The following is a 13,713-nucleotide window of genomic DNA, read 5'->3' as shown; positions in this document are numbered from 1 at the left end:
AATACAAAAGAACAATGGTGTTATGGCAAAATTTAAATTAGATAGCTCAGATTCTGTAGAGAAATACTTTTCCCAATTTGTTCCTTTCTGAATTTTTATCTTAGTAGTTTGAAGGCTAACATGAATTTATATAAATCCAATAAATTTCAGATGACAAAGCATTATTGAAATTAAAGTCCTTCTGTTTAAGATATGTTGGGACTTAATCCCTTTATTCTTTGTCAGATATTAACACTTATGTATATATGAAGCTATTTGTTGAAAATTTGTTTTATTTCCTTTGAGGGTATTAAATTGTTCCTTCTGGATTATTTAAATCAGTCTTAATTTTGTAGGAAATCTATAAGCAACTCTTTTGCTCAGAACGTATTTGGAATTTCAAACAAAAGAAATTTATTTTTTTCAGTAACTCTCCAGAAATAATTTCTATATTCGCTCACAGTGGGAGTTTTTATTTTTATTTTTTCTTTTTGTAACAGAGGGAGACAAGCAGTGACAAAACAGCCAAAACAAACTCTTCTAAGGTCACAGAAACCTCCTCTTCCCTAAAGAACCAGTCAGGTAATATGGTCAGAATGGTTTACATTCTAATATTTAAATGAACCATTTATATTTAATCAAGTTTGTTTTAAATACTCAGCTAAATTTTGCTGAAGCTTTTTAGAAAACTGATCTTGAATTTAGGACCAGTAATAGGCATTTTTGTTATTAAGTTTTTGGAGCATTATTAGACTTTGAAAACAGCTACTTTTATAATTCCTCCTTTGAGGATGCCAGTTGTTGGCATCTTAAGCATTATCCAGTGCCTTACTTTACCACTTATTTAATGGTTATGAACATAGATAAAAAGAACAAGTTAAATTCAGATATTTGTGAAGTTGCTTAAATAATATTCTAGAGAGATGATGTCCAAAATGGGAAAAGTTCTTGGACAAATGGGATCACATTATTAGTCCATACCTCCTTGGATCCTTTTAATATGATGACTTGCTCTTGACACATTTCCTTATTAACCTTTCAAAAGTTATTAATACAGCATGAAAAATATTGTTCTTTTTTAAAAGGGGCTCATTAAAAATCCTAGTATCATTAAATTTCAGTATTAAAATGCTAAACAAAAGACAAAAATCAATCTCCAATTTACCTCCATCTCCAATATTTAAATATTTTAGAAGTTAAAACCAGGAGGACAAATGTAAATTTGTTGGAGATTGCATAATATTTTAATGTATTTAATCAAAGCACTGCATAGAAATTCTTTAACTTTGAATGTGAAACATTAAAAAATGGGAAATCTATGTGATGGTATCTTTAGTCAATCCTTGGTATACTGAATTCACCTTAAAAATAAAGTGTGCTTTGAGTACGACACAGGAACTGAGAAGACTCATCTTTAGAATATCTTCACTTGTTAAAAAATTGACTTTTAAAGCTGAAACGGGATAGTCAGCTATGAATGTTCCAAACTTCACTTTGTAAACCAAAATTATTTTACAGCAACGAAAAATCTGTCTGATGCATGTAAACCACTGAAGAAGCGAAATCGGGCTTCAGCAGCAGAATCTTCAACTCTTGCGTTTAGCAAAAGTTCATCTCCTTCAACTTCCTTAACTGAGAATGAGGTAAAAAAAAAAGTGGCATTTACATGAAAGCCATTTAGTTATCAAAAGTCTGTGATCAAAAATCCATTTTTAAGGAAAAAACAATCAGACTCAATTTTAAATTTAATGCTTTCTTTAACTCAGTATATGAGTTAAAGTTTTTTGTCTCTGTAGCTCTGTTGAATTACATGCATTGTGACAATACATTCACTGTAGTGAAGATCAAGTTGGGTACTTCAAGTATATATGCATATCCATATATCAATGCAATTTAATTGTACTAAAAGTATACATTTTAGAGATGTAATTTCCAGAAAGTAAAATGTTAATGGTGTGCATTTTCTTCTAAAACTTATGTTTTTTATTCATCTTCATGTCATAACTTTTTCCATATGGAAGCAAGTCTATTTTTTGTTTTATGTGACATAGAATGGTCTTTTGGTCTTGAGCACAAGCTCTGTACTCTCATAATGGTGATATATGTGGATGTGTTTGTGTGTGTGCGTATGTATGTGTGTGTACATACGCACATATATAGGTAGATATGACATCAGGTTCTTAACATTTTGTTTTTAGATTCCTGTTTTCTGCACAAATAGCAAATAATGTAGCTTTTTCATAACATAGTTTGGCAAATTTTAAGTTTCAAATACTTAAATTTTAGTTTGTTGTGAATATAATTAGATTATAATCCCTTGAACTATTAAAATATTGGGCAGAAGATAATGACTACATGAGGTTTAGATATATGTTTTCTCAGATAAGATATAGACAAAAATGCTTAAAGTCTTTGACCTTGCCAGGAAAAAATAAATCACTCAGAATTCAGGAATGGCATAATATATTTCTAGCTTGAGAAAGGGAAAGATTGAGTCCATAGATTGCTAAGTGATCTCTTATCCCTCCCTTTTTTTCCTTCCAAATGTCTTCCACTTTTCATTGTAGTTCCAGTTTTTCCCACACGGGTACCTTTCCATTTTTTTTTTCCTCTGTGAAAAGCATCATGTTATAATATTTACTGTTGATTTTCTCATTAGTTCTAAGTAGTTAATTGAAGGCATATTCCATTGAGGGTTGGGTGAGAGTGAAGAAAAAGAAACCATTTCCATATTGCCAGTAACAATAAATGTTTAAATATAGAACAAGTCTTATTGGGTAGTGGGATGGGGGGAGTGGGGTTAGATGGTGTGATGGCTATTGTTGAATGGGGATATTCAATGTTTTATATAAACTAAAAGGAATCCTTGGAACTAAGAAACTTAGTTAAGTTGTCCCATATCTGTATATAATATTGACATTGTGATGTTTCTCCTATGGTTTCTAATGGAATTATGAAAATATAACTGAGTGTAAAACTTAGCAGTTAGTGCCACAGTCCTGTGCGAGGGTACTAGAGATACAAAGACAGAAAATAAGTTGCTGCCCTCCAGGAGCTTATATTGTACTTCTAAATATAGAAGACTAAAATGCCAAGTCTAAGAGTATACTCTAAACATAGGATTTTAAAAGTACTTAATAATAGCAGTTAAGATATAAATTTAGGTACTATAAGAGAATTATGGTAGAAATTTCCTTCTGTTCTGTATTGAGTTCACACAAAAATATTAAAATGTAATCTTTCCAAGTTCCATAATGTCATTTTCCCATTTTTTGTTAAGAGTATAGCTTTTTTTAGACAAAGGGAATTGGGAAAAGCACCTCCAATTTACAAGATAATATTTAATAGTTTTACTTAATGTCATCTAAATGTATTTCCTATCTTTAGTTAATCAAGGGAAAGGGAAATCTTTAAACCGCACCTAATTTTTGGCTACTTTATAACTTGAATCTACTATGTCTCTTCCAGTAAAATTTGAACGTTTGACATCAACATAGAATAATTATCCTGGCCATTTATTCTTAATCAAGAATTCCACAGGCTAGATATTTATATAATAGAAAAGTCAGGGCTTTTAATATACTAGAAAATATACTAATTTTTGGAGTACCACTACATCAGCATACACTTTTTAAGTAATACCTTGCTAATATTTTGACATGTTTTTTTTGACAGTAATCTTATTTTCCTGGATTTAATATTATGTGATTTTCTTTTAATTCATAAAGAACTCCTATTTAGGAAGAGAAAACATACCAGATAGTCTTGATATTAAATTCTTTGTAGAAGAAATAGAAAAGTAATTCACAGATAAGAAGAGGCATATCAAGTATCTTTGATTATATAGTTATTCTGTTCACTTGGCCTTTATATTGTTACTTTTGTTGGGTTTTGGAAATTCATCATTAAAATACTTTTTTACTGAATTACATTGTTGTAATTAAAACACTGTTAAAACTTGAATGGAATAGAAGTCTTGTATACTATGTTTAACAATATAGTATTGTCATAAAAGTATGATATTTGTGAAAAGCGTTTAATTGTTGTGTGCTTAATATTCTGGCTTATGAGGCAGAAAGTAGTCTGCACCCGTCACCTTGAAAAAAAAAAAAGGGAGAAAAAGTAAGTGGGCCCACTTTTAGTCTCAAATGCATCATCTCTCTAAATAATTATGTTGTATTCAGTTGTAGATTTTCTTTGAAATATTTCTTCCTTATGTTTAAGGATATCTTATGATATATAGCTATATATTTTCATGTCTGTGGCTGAAAACACAAAGAGAAATAATGATAAAACCTAATATTTATATAGTGCTTACTCTTTGCTAAGGCATTATAAGCCCAACGAAATTTTATTATCTCATTTGATTCTTATGAAATCTAGCAATTAGGTGTTATTATTATCCCTGTTTTACAGATGGGGAGACTGAAGTAAATAGTGACTTGCCCAGAGTTACACACCTAGTTAAGTGTCTGAGGCTGAATTTGAATTCAGGTCTTATTGAATCCAGGTCCAGTGCCATCTAGTTGCCACAGTGGGAAATCTTGTTAAAACAAATACTTGAAAATGCTACCAAGAAAAAAAAAAATGTATATTTACTTTTTAACATTAACAAAGAAAATACCAAATGGTAAATATGCAAGCTCCATGTTTGCCTGGTTTTTACTTTTGCACAATTACCACTTTCACAAAAAGAATGATAAATTTCCACACCTGCATGACAAAGACCTATGAAGGAATGAATGTTATTTAAGTGCTTTCATAACATTAATACTTTTTCCCTTAGAGAAAATTTTTATTTTTTTCACCTTCACGGGTAACAGCTTTTATTGGAATCAACATCAGTCAAGTTGGACTTGAGCTCTCCTGCAATGTACTGCACATAAAATGATGTTATATTCCAAGATGTCTGCTGCAAGTTGTACTATCATCGTATACACTAAAATGACATTTCTATCACAATCATTTAATGGAAGATGTATGATACTCTGTTTTTACTGGTATTAATAAAACACACACAATGAAGAAAACAGATACAAAAATTTTAAGACCAAGGTAAGATGCCTAATGAAGGTCATTTAATCAACCACATTCATCTCATAATAAAACTGCATTCATTCCAATGATCAGCATAACATTCAAACTGATTGAAGTGATACCATTAGATTGTGAAACTGTCTGACTTATAAATGTGGATGTAATCCCACATTAAAGACAGTTAATTTTAATTAAAGGTCAACTTCTTTTAGTTCTTAGAGATTTTTGTATTAGAAAAATGTCCACAAATATATTCTGTTTTTTTCTCTCTCTCCAGCAGTATATCTCAAAATGAGTAATTTTATTAGTCAGTTCTATACCAGTTTAACAAGTGAGATATATGCAATACTAAAAACATAAACTAATACTCCACATTTAATATGCAGGAAATACTTTGTTCCTAACCTTTTTTATTGAACAACTTAAATAAAACATTAAATGTGGTATATTTTGAGTTAGTTAAATCTTAGAGAACCATTCATTTTGCCTTAGCCTGTTGATTTCATTTATAAAATTAGCCAGAAGATGCCATAATTACATTAGTTAGCTACATTGCCCCATACATTGCTTACTTAAAATGATATTGTATACTGTATTCCAGTGTTTTAAGCATTATTTGCTGTGATATTTTAGCATGTTTGCATGATGAAAAAAATTGCTTAGCCCCTTCAACTGAATAACATAAGATAGGACATGGTAACATGTTACATGCTATTAACATGAAATATTTCAGTGCTTATATATATGCCATAGTTTTATCAGAACAATATTAACTTTCCTAAAAGCCTTTAGCTGGTACATAGGGACATGTAGAATATATTACCCAAACCATTTTCCCTTTTATTGAAAAGTTTTAAAAAAATTGGGGGCATATAAATTATATGAATTGAGAATAAAAAGAAAACAAAATCTTATTGAACACAGTTTTTTCTTCTTCTGTAATATAAGTTTATGAGAAATTGTGATGTTGGGTTAAATTAAAATCAATAACATAAACATATCACATAAAAAAACAAACTTAAGACATAAACACCCTGATCTCCCACTGACATTCCAAAAAGCTCAAGAGTAAATTCATGGCTCTAAAATGAATGACAAGTGTCACTGATATAATGAAGTTCTTTTTAATGTTGACAACTATATTGATAAAAGGTATTTGAAATGACAAGTATTGAATTATATTTATAAAAGATGTTCTTAAGTAATAAGTAGGATAAAGTTTTTTCATCATCCATCTACTGCTTTGTATATTCAGAGTACTAGTAGCAATAAGGGCTATTAAAGAAACAAAACTGTGGTCTAGTTGAAAAAGTTACATATATAAAACATGAAGAGTTGCTGTACCAACCCTCATGAAATAAAAGTTTTAAGAAGAGATTACAGAATTATATATGATGGAAAGGAAAACATCCAAATCATGAATAGGTTCAATTTGGAAAATAGCTAAAGGTTTCTGCATTAGGTGAGTTTGTGTTCATTAGAAAGCACTATACATATACCTATATACTTCCAATTTTAAAAAAAAAAAAGATTCATTATGCTATTCAGCCAAAGTGATATGTCATTCTGGAAAAAAATTGTTACTCTGATGTGCTAATATCTGTAGAAATGGAATTCTTTTTATACTGTGGATTCACCATGTAAAATCTGTTTGAAGAATCGACTACACTTGATTTTTTTTAGAAACATCTATCATAAAATTTGTGCCCCAAAGGACTGTAAATATATTAGATGGAGGTATGATAATACCTTAGTAATTTAAGCTTAACAAATTAGAAGTGTTTTTAAAAATCCAGTTTATAATTTTTTAAAAGGAAAAGTAATTTTTATTATTTTGAATATTCAGTCATAACCTGCATACTTGAATAATGTGAAGTAGAGCATCTGTCTGGACTTCTTTTCTGAATGGATGTTATTTAGTATATGAGTTTTCTCTAGTAGCCCTTATGTGTTTTAAAATTTTGCTCTGGAGTTTTACTTACTAGACGATAGAAACAATATTTTTAGTTTGGTGTTTTATATGTGCTAGGCAGTCGAGGAAATTTGAGTTCAGATAAAACAGTACTTGTCATTTTAGAGCTTACAGTTTGATTAAGAATAAGACACTGACCCTGATAATGGTGATACATTGATAAATATTTTAGACACTTGTTAAGTAAAGTTAAATGTTTAGCTCTTAAATTCCTAAGTAGCTCTGGGAAGGTCTCAGGGAGGAATTTAGCTTTTTTCATAGATAAATTACAAGTCACACTTTATCCAGATATATCATGAATATTTAATAGTGTGAGAATACCTCATATATTGTTACCCTAATGAAGTACATTATAATTAAATCCCATCCTAACATTATGAAACTATTCTAGAATGTTGTTTGATTATCCATTTATTCCTATAGAACTGTTTAATGTTTATATTATCACTCTTGTGAAAGTTTTTTAACATTAAAATATACAGTTAACAGATTTAACTCATTTTATTTTTCTTATAGGTCTATATCCTAAGGAAAAAAATTGGCTAGTTTACATTATACCTAATTTAGTTTAAAGAAAATAATGCTGGAAAACAAGGACTTTTTTTTTTTTAAGTAAAAAAAAAAAAGTCAAAAAACCCCACATCTACAGAGTGTAAAGTGTAGGAGAAAATTCAATTGTCAAAAGACCTGCATTGGTAAATATTACTTTGCCCTTGCCGAATGACCTTTGACATATCGCGAGTCTTATTCATATCTAGTTTATCTTTGACCTTTAATCTATAACTCTTATGTATTGAAGTTTAATTTCATGAAAAAAGAATTAGAGAAACACAGTCCCTTCATAGATAATAGTAATAGTGTAATGCAGCTTTGTTTTACAAGTACTTTGAAATAGCAAGATTTTAACAACTAGTCAAGCAAAAGGGTTAGAGAGAAAGATGCCACAGTTGCTTAGAAAATTTGACTCATTATTTATTGTGCCATTACTGCAAACATGTTGATAGTATTTGTTAGTAAAATTTACTACTGAAATGGTGGTAATATTATGGCTAAAGTAACAGCTTGAAAAGACTTTTTTTTTTTTTTAATGTGGCTAATTCTACCCTCATCTTCTTCCAAAACCAATATTAAAACCAGTGATTTAAAGTTCTCCATGAAAAATTTCACTTAAATGTAAAGATTTTTGCATCCTCGCTTAATTACCCAGGATGGTAATACATCAAAAAAATCACACCAAAAACTGGAAGAGAACTAAGAGGCCTTTTTAGTCCAACCCCTTCATGATAATCAATGAAGAAACTGAGGCCAGTGGAGGTTGTGACTTGCCCATATACATCATATGCATCAAATGTGAGAATCAAACCCAAGTATTCTGACTTTAGGGGGCCTCTAAGTTTTTCATATGTGATAGTGACTCCTTCACTGAGTTTCAGGTGCCAAATATAGACAAAATACATGGACGTTAAGTGGTAAATTATCCCACTCTCCACTCCCAAATTTTTAAAAATTGTTAAAATGATAGTATTATGGCAAAAATAACAGCTTAAATCTAATTCTTTAAAAAAATGTTTACAGATATTACATAAGTCCTATTCCAAAAATTGATTGGATGGCTACATGTTCTAGTGCCCTTGTCCTTTTGCAGTGATCTTGTTTGTAAATGATGATTTCATTTCTTTCCTCAAAATCAATATAAGGAAAACCTTTTAAAGACTTTATTGTGAAGAATAAATTTTGAAAAACACTTTCTTTAAAAATGTAAGGCAGTTTTTTTTTTTGTATTCTAGATTGAATGCCTCCATAGAAGCTTAAGAAAAAAAATTTTTTTAACATTAGGTTTTCATAGATGTCTTCCTTTTTTTCTGCCTATTAATGGTAGCTGTAGAAAAAAAATTTAGTGTTTTTTAAATAGACCCATGTTACATTTGTTTTGTTTATTTACATATATATAATTAGGTTTTTCTAATTCTAAATTAATATTTGAGTTGGCATAAAGTTTATTTTAGAAAATCCTTGTAAAGAGTTTATAGAATTTACATTTTTGTTAAGAGTTACAAAATGAGATAACATTTTTGGTTTTCCTTGATAGCTGCATTTTTTAATCGTCCATATTTTGATCCCAAATAAATCATTATTTGAAGTTTTCAGGAATAGTGTATTGAGTGGCAGTGAACTAAAAAATGCTGTTTAAATCATTCTCTACTGAAATAAAATGCCTGCTTTTTAGAAAATTGATGAAAAAGTAAAACTGGGGGAAAAAAGATTGCAGAATCTAATTAGTGGCTTACAACTTTTGTCCATCAGCATTGAATTAAAGGGCCATAGGAAAAGCTAGAGGTCCTTTTTCCCATGAATCTTATCTTTCTCAAGAGAATTGAAAAACTTTGATAATTTAGAGTTATGATTTCATAATTATGGATATTCTTTCTGTTTGTTTAGATTGCAGCCCCTTCTACTTAAATGGAATACTTGTATTTCATTAATACAGTCTTATATGTGATTTTCTAGGATATTTATTAACAACACTTAGGATACTGGGAGTCTGAATGTAGTTTCCACCAAAAAGAAAAGCTATTTTTTTTTCTGCCCCATTCTCCCTCCCCAAAGAAAAAATATAGTGCATTTTCTTTTGGGACCCTTGATTACTGTATTATTCTATTTGATCTAGTTTAATAAATAACTGTTATTCCTACTTGTCCAGGATAAAAGATTGGTTTTTAGTAAGTGGAAAAGATGTTTGATGTTTTTGTTACACTACCTTGTGTATCTTTGATGTGATGTGTAAAAAAAGAGGCCCTGCTGGGCTTTGTTTTAGGATTTTATGTATTTCTTTAAAGTTTCATCTAGTAATTCTTTTTAAAAGTTGTCCTGCAATCTTACTAATGGAACTTGTTTGTTAGCCTTTTCCAGGGTTAAATTTGAGAGCTTCCTCAATAGTTACTACCATATATTTTTATTTATATGTGTATGTATATATAGACACATGTCTATATTGAATGGTCAGATATAAAATTTAATCTCTTTTCTCTTCATTTTTACATTTATGAAATGACAGTAAATTTTGAAAAAATTTAGGTAGATTATTTTGAAATACAGTTATGAATCTGGTATGCAGTACCTTTTTGAAATGATTTTTCACAAGTTTTTTTCTTTTTTCCTTTTTTTTTTTTTTTTTACATTAATAAAATTAGACAATTTTTGGAGAGTTTCATGCTGTAGGAAATTTTAAGTGTATTTCTTTTTACATTTAAGGCTAATATGGAATGTGGTTTTTATTTGCTAGATAAGCATGTCTTTTTCTGAGTCTCAAAAGTGGTTAGTAATCAGTGAAAAGTATTTGTCACATATTTTTTGAGTTTTTTGCTTTTTAGAGGATAATAAAACATAAATACAATATTTTTATTAGAGATTTTCATTTGTCCCCATTATTCAAAAGCTACTTGTAACTTTATTGCTTGTAAAAAGAAACAAGTAGCAGCTGATTAATTTGTGTATTTCCCCAACATTCTGTTAGTACCCTGTTATGCATATAGCCTATATTTTTCACAAAACCTGGTTTGTATGATATCAGAATTCTACATATAGATCAGGGTTTGGTTTGATTTTGTTTTTCTTAATAAAAATTTCATTTGGAGATATTTGGACCAGTAAAATGTTATCTAAGTATTGTTTTAGATGTTAGAGAAGCAGTGTGTTGTGATAGTGAGTTAGCTTCAAGACCTAGAAAACCTGGGTTCAAGTCTCACCTCTGACACATTGGTTGTGTGACCCCAGGCAAGTCATTAAACCATTCAATGCTCTAGGCATTAGGTGAGAAAACACCAACCTGGACTGGTAGAAAAAATAAGTCCATCCCTGTCCTTAACCCTTCTTTATTAACCTATATTTTCTGAAATATGATCAGTGACTTTAAGTACTTATTTGCCAATTTTAATAATCAGATTTATTTTAAAAATAATCTGCAAAAGACTTATTTTAAGTATAAAATTAGTGTGAATCACTTACCTGAATCTTAAGAATGTTAAATTATTAAACTTTTTAAACTTACATTCCCAGATTCAATCATAATTTAGGCAGAGATTCAAGAAACTTAATTTGTCAATATGTTAATAATTTACAAATCTTACAGTTAATTGTGACTCAGAAAATGATAATAGTCCTCATAAAGAGGTTTGTCAAAAATTTAAATGGATTTTAATTCTTTAAGAATGTAGATAAAATGTTTTTCCATTAATATCACACTGTTACTTGCAAAAAAAATTTAATATTTTAAGTGGCTCTATTGCTTTAGGATAAATAAATGTTAACTATATTCTTTATCAGATTGGTCAGTTTATTTTAGAACATTTAAGTTTTTTTTAAATTCTCTTCCCACCCCAAAAAAGTTTTAAAATTTTTTTAAAAATTAATTTGACTGGTTGACATATCACTAAAAAAACAGTTAAGGGAAAAGTATTTCCTGTTTTAAGAAAATTGATAAAAAAAAAGTTTTAAAAATAAGAGCTACAAAATCTTAAGTACTTAAAAGAATTTTGGTAAATATGAAAAACAACTAGAATAGTCTTTAAAGTAGTCTTGTGTCCATTCAACTACTACATTTTTCTTTTTCCAAATGCATCATATTGGATATGGAATAGTTCATATATATCGTATACTGGGATTTTGGGACTGTGTTCATAGGATCCATAAAGGTGAATTTATCGTTTTCACAATTGACATCTCTGAGTAAGTAATGTTCTATGATAAAGTAGAAGTGAAGTCTGACTCTTTAGTAAAGAAACTATATCCTGTTATCTGTCTACATTTGCTACTACATTTGCTAAATAGTCTTTGGAATACAGTTCCCATAAAAATGAGTGAAAAAAGAGAGTTGAACATATGGTACAAGTCAGAAAATCCTGGAATTGTACTTTTACTGATTGTAACTTTGTAAGGTTTCATTTTTATATATTAATCCTGTATGTATATCCCCTTCCAAATATTAGAAAATTAACTTAATATTTTGTCTTTTAAAGTTTATACATGCATTAAAAAAGTGTATTCAGTGTTCTTCCTTAAACACACTTTGTTAATTTTAGGAAATATCTTCTCCAAGTGGAAACATGCTAACTTTTTCTGTAAATTTTAAATAAAAGGTGCTTCTTCTTCCTCTGTACCAGGACTGATGTGTGTTTTCTGTCTCTATACCCACCCACTTTTTTTTTTTCTGCTTTTAAATTTGTTTGAAACTAGTATCAACATGGTTTTGTGGATAAAGCATTGCCAGTTGGTTTATTTGAGTCTAGATTCTGGTTAAAATCCCTTACTATTCCTTACTATATTTCAATTAATGTCTCTAAAATGGTTTGAAAAGTGTTTTGAGAGCCTTTCCTACCCTCCCTGAAAGTTGTCTAGTGTATGAAATGATAGTAGCACATAATTTTGCTTGTGTTTGGAGAGGTAGCCCCAATAAGAAAAGGCATTTTAATTTGTACCAACATAAACAAGACACTCGTGTCTATATGTCAGAATACTATTAAGTTCTTTTGGAACTCTTAATATAAAATTGGGACTTAAACTCAAAAGTATTTTTTAATTGCTGCTTTTTCTATATCTGCAGAATACCAAAATAATTCTAATGGAATAATAGGGAAAAGCTTGTTGTGTAAAATATTGAATAAAAGCACATTTTTGTTAGAACTACAGCTTTAGATATAACAAAATATTTAAATGTGGCAAAAATCAAAATTATATTTTAAAATTTGGAGTTAGAACTCTTTTTAGTTCTATTCCCATTTTTCTTGAAAATTGATGGTAGAGTCAGGACAAATAAATTACTAGAAAATTTCTTTTAATACTGATTTAAAATCAAGAAAACACTTAGCAACATCCTTAGAAATTGTGTTCAGTATATTCTATTAAATAATGTAAATTACATAAACATACAAGTTAAATGATTTGCTAGAAGTCAATAATTGATTAATAAACCTATATAAATGACCAATTAGCTAATATTTTTGCATTGGTGCACTTAATTGTAAGTGATAGTTTTTTTTGTATTAAGTTTCTTAGATCTACTACTTTACACAATGATAAATTTATCATGTAAAAGCTTCCACATATAGAGTCTAAAGTTTTGTTTTTACAAACATCATTACAAGTCTTTAACAGAAGCTAAATGGCAAAGGGTTTCTCTGTTTTCATTTAAGCATATAAGAATTTAATTTGGAAGTCTTACTATTAAAAAGATTCAGTGGTGGGTGGGGAAGTATTAGCCTAAACTAGTTGATCTTTGATAATAAGAAGCTGGTAGGTATAGTATGGCTAAACAAAACTTCCAATATCATTATTTGGCCAAGAGTTTGAATTTCTTCCTCCCAAGCTTTTTGTTTTGTTTTGTTTTGTTTTGTTTTTAAACCAGAATTGTTAAGTAAAATGGACAGATTTGACTTCACCTTCTCTTCACCTTCTCTCCCTTCAGCTACCCACCCTCTGGGGGAGGTACTAATGAGCTGTGAAATGTCCCAAAGACAAGCATTGGGGAGAAGAAGAAAAACAGAGGACATGGATAATCCACAAACTTGATAATAAGTCTCAAAAATTAAGTTTAGTGAATACTTTTAAGAAATATTAGAAAAGGAGTTTTGAATATTTTTGTGGACCCCTTTAAAGCTGAGTTTTGGCACTAAAATAAAATGAATAGGAGTACATTTGTGGGGCTTGAACTTGTGTTCCAAATTTTACTT

General features: G+C 29.4%; 1 protein-coding gene across 3 annotated transcripts in view; it reads left to right on the top strand.

Annotated features, from left to right (window-relative positions):
- NSD2 (nuclear receptor binding SET domain protein 2) overlaps positions 1-13,713 on the top strand; it is a 123,844-nt gene that overhangs the window by 65,447 nt on the left and 44,684 nt on the right. For 2 of the 3 annotated variants that reach the window (XM_051965984.1, XM_051965983.1), the window contains 2 exons: positions 480-561; positions 1,498-1,622. In XM_051965984.1, the coding sequence (XP_051821944.1) occupies positions 480-561; positions 1,498-1,622 (207 nt within the window). Of the gene's footprint in view, positions 1-479; positions 562-1,497; positions 1,623-4,802; positions 12,144-13,713 lie in introns of those variants that run through there. The other variant, XM_051965985.1, reaches the window with a different exon arrangement.

The sequence above is a fragment of the Antechinus flavipes genome, chromosome 6 (genome assembly GCF_016432865.1).
Source record: "Antechinus flavipes isolate AdamAnt ecotype Samford, QLD, Australia chromosome 6, AdamAnt_v2, whole genome shotgun sequence".
Classification (NCBI taxonomy): Eukaryota; Metazoa; Chordata; class Mammalia; order Dasyuromorphia; family Dasyuridae; genus Antechinus; species Antechinus flavipes.
Note: the sequence above shows the minus strand (reverse complement) of the source record. Positions and strands in the feature narration are given on the sequence as shown.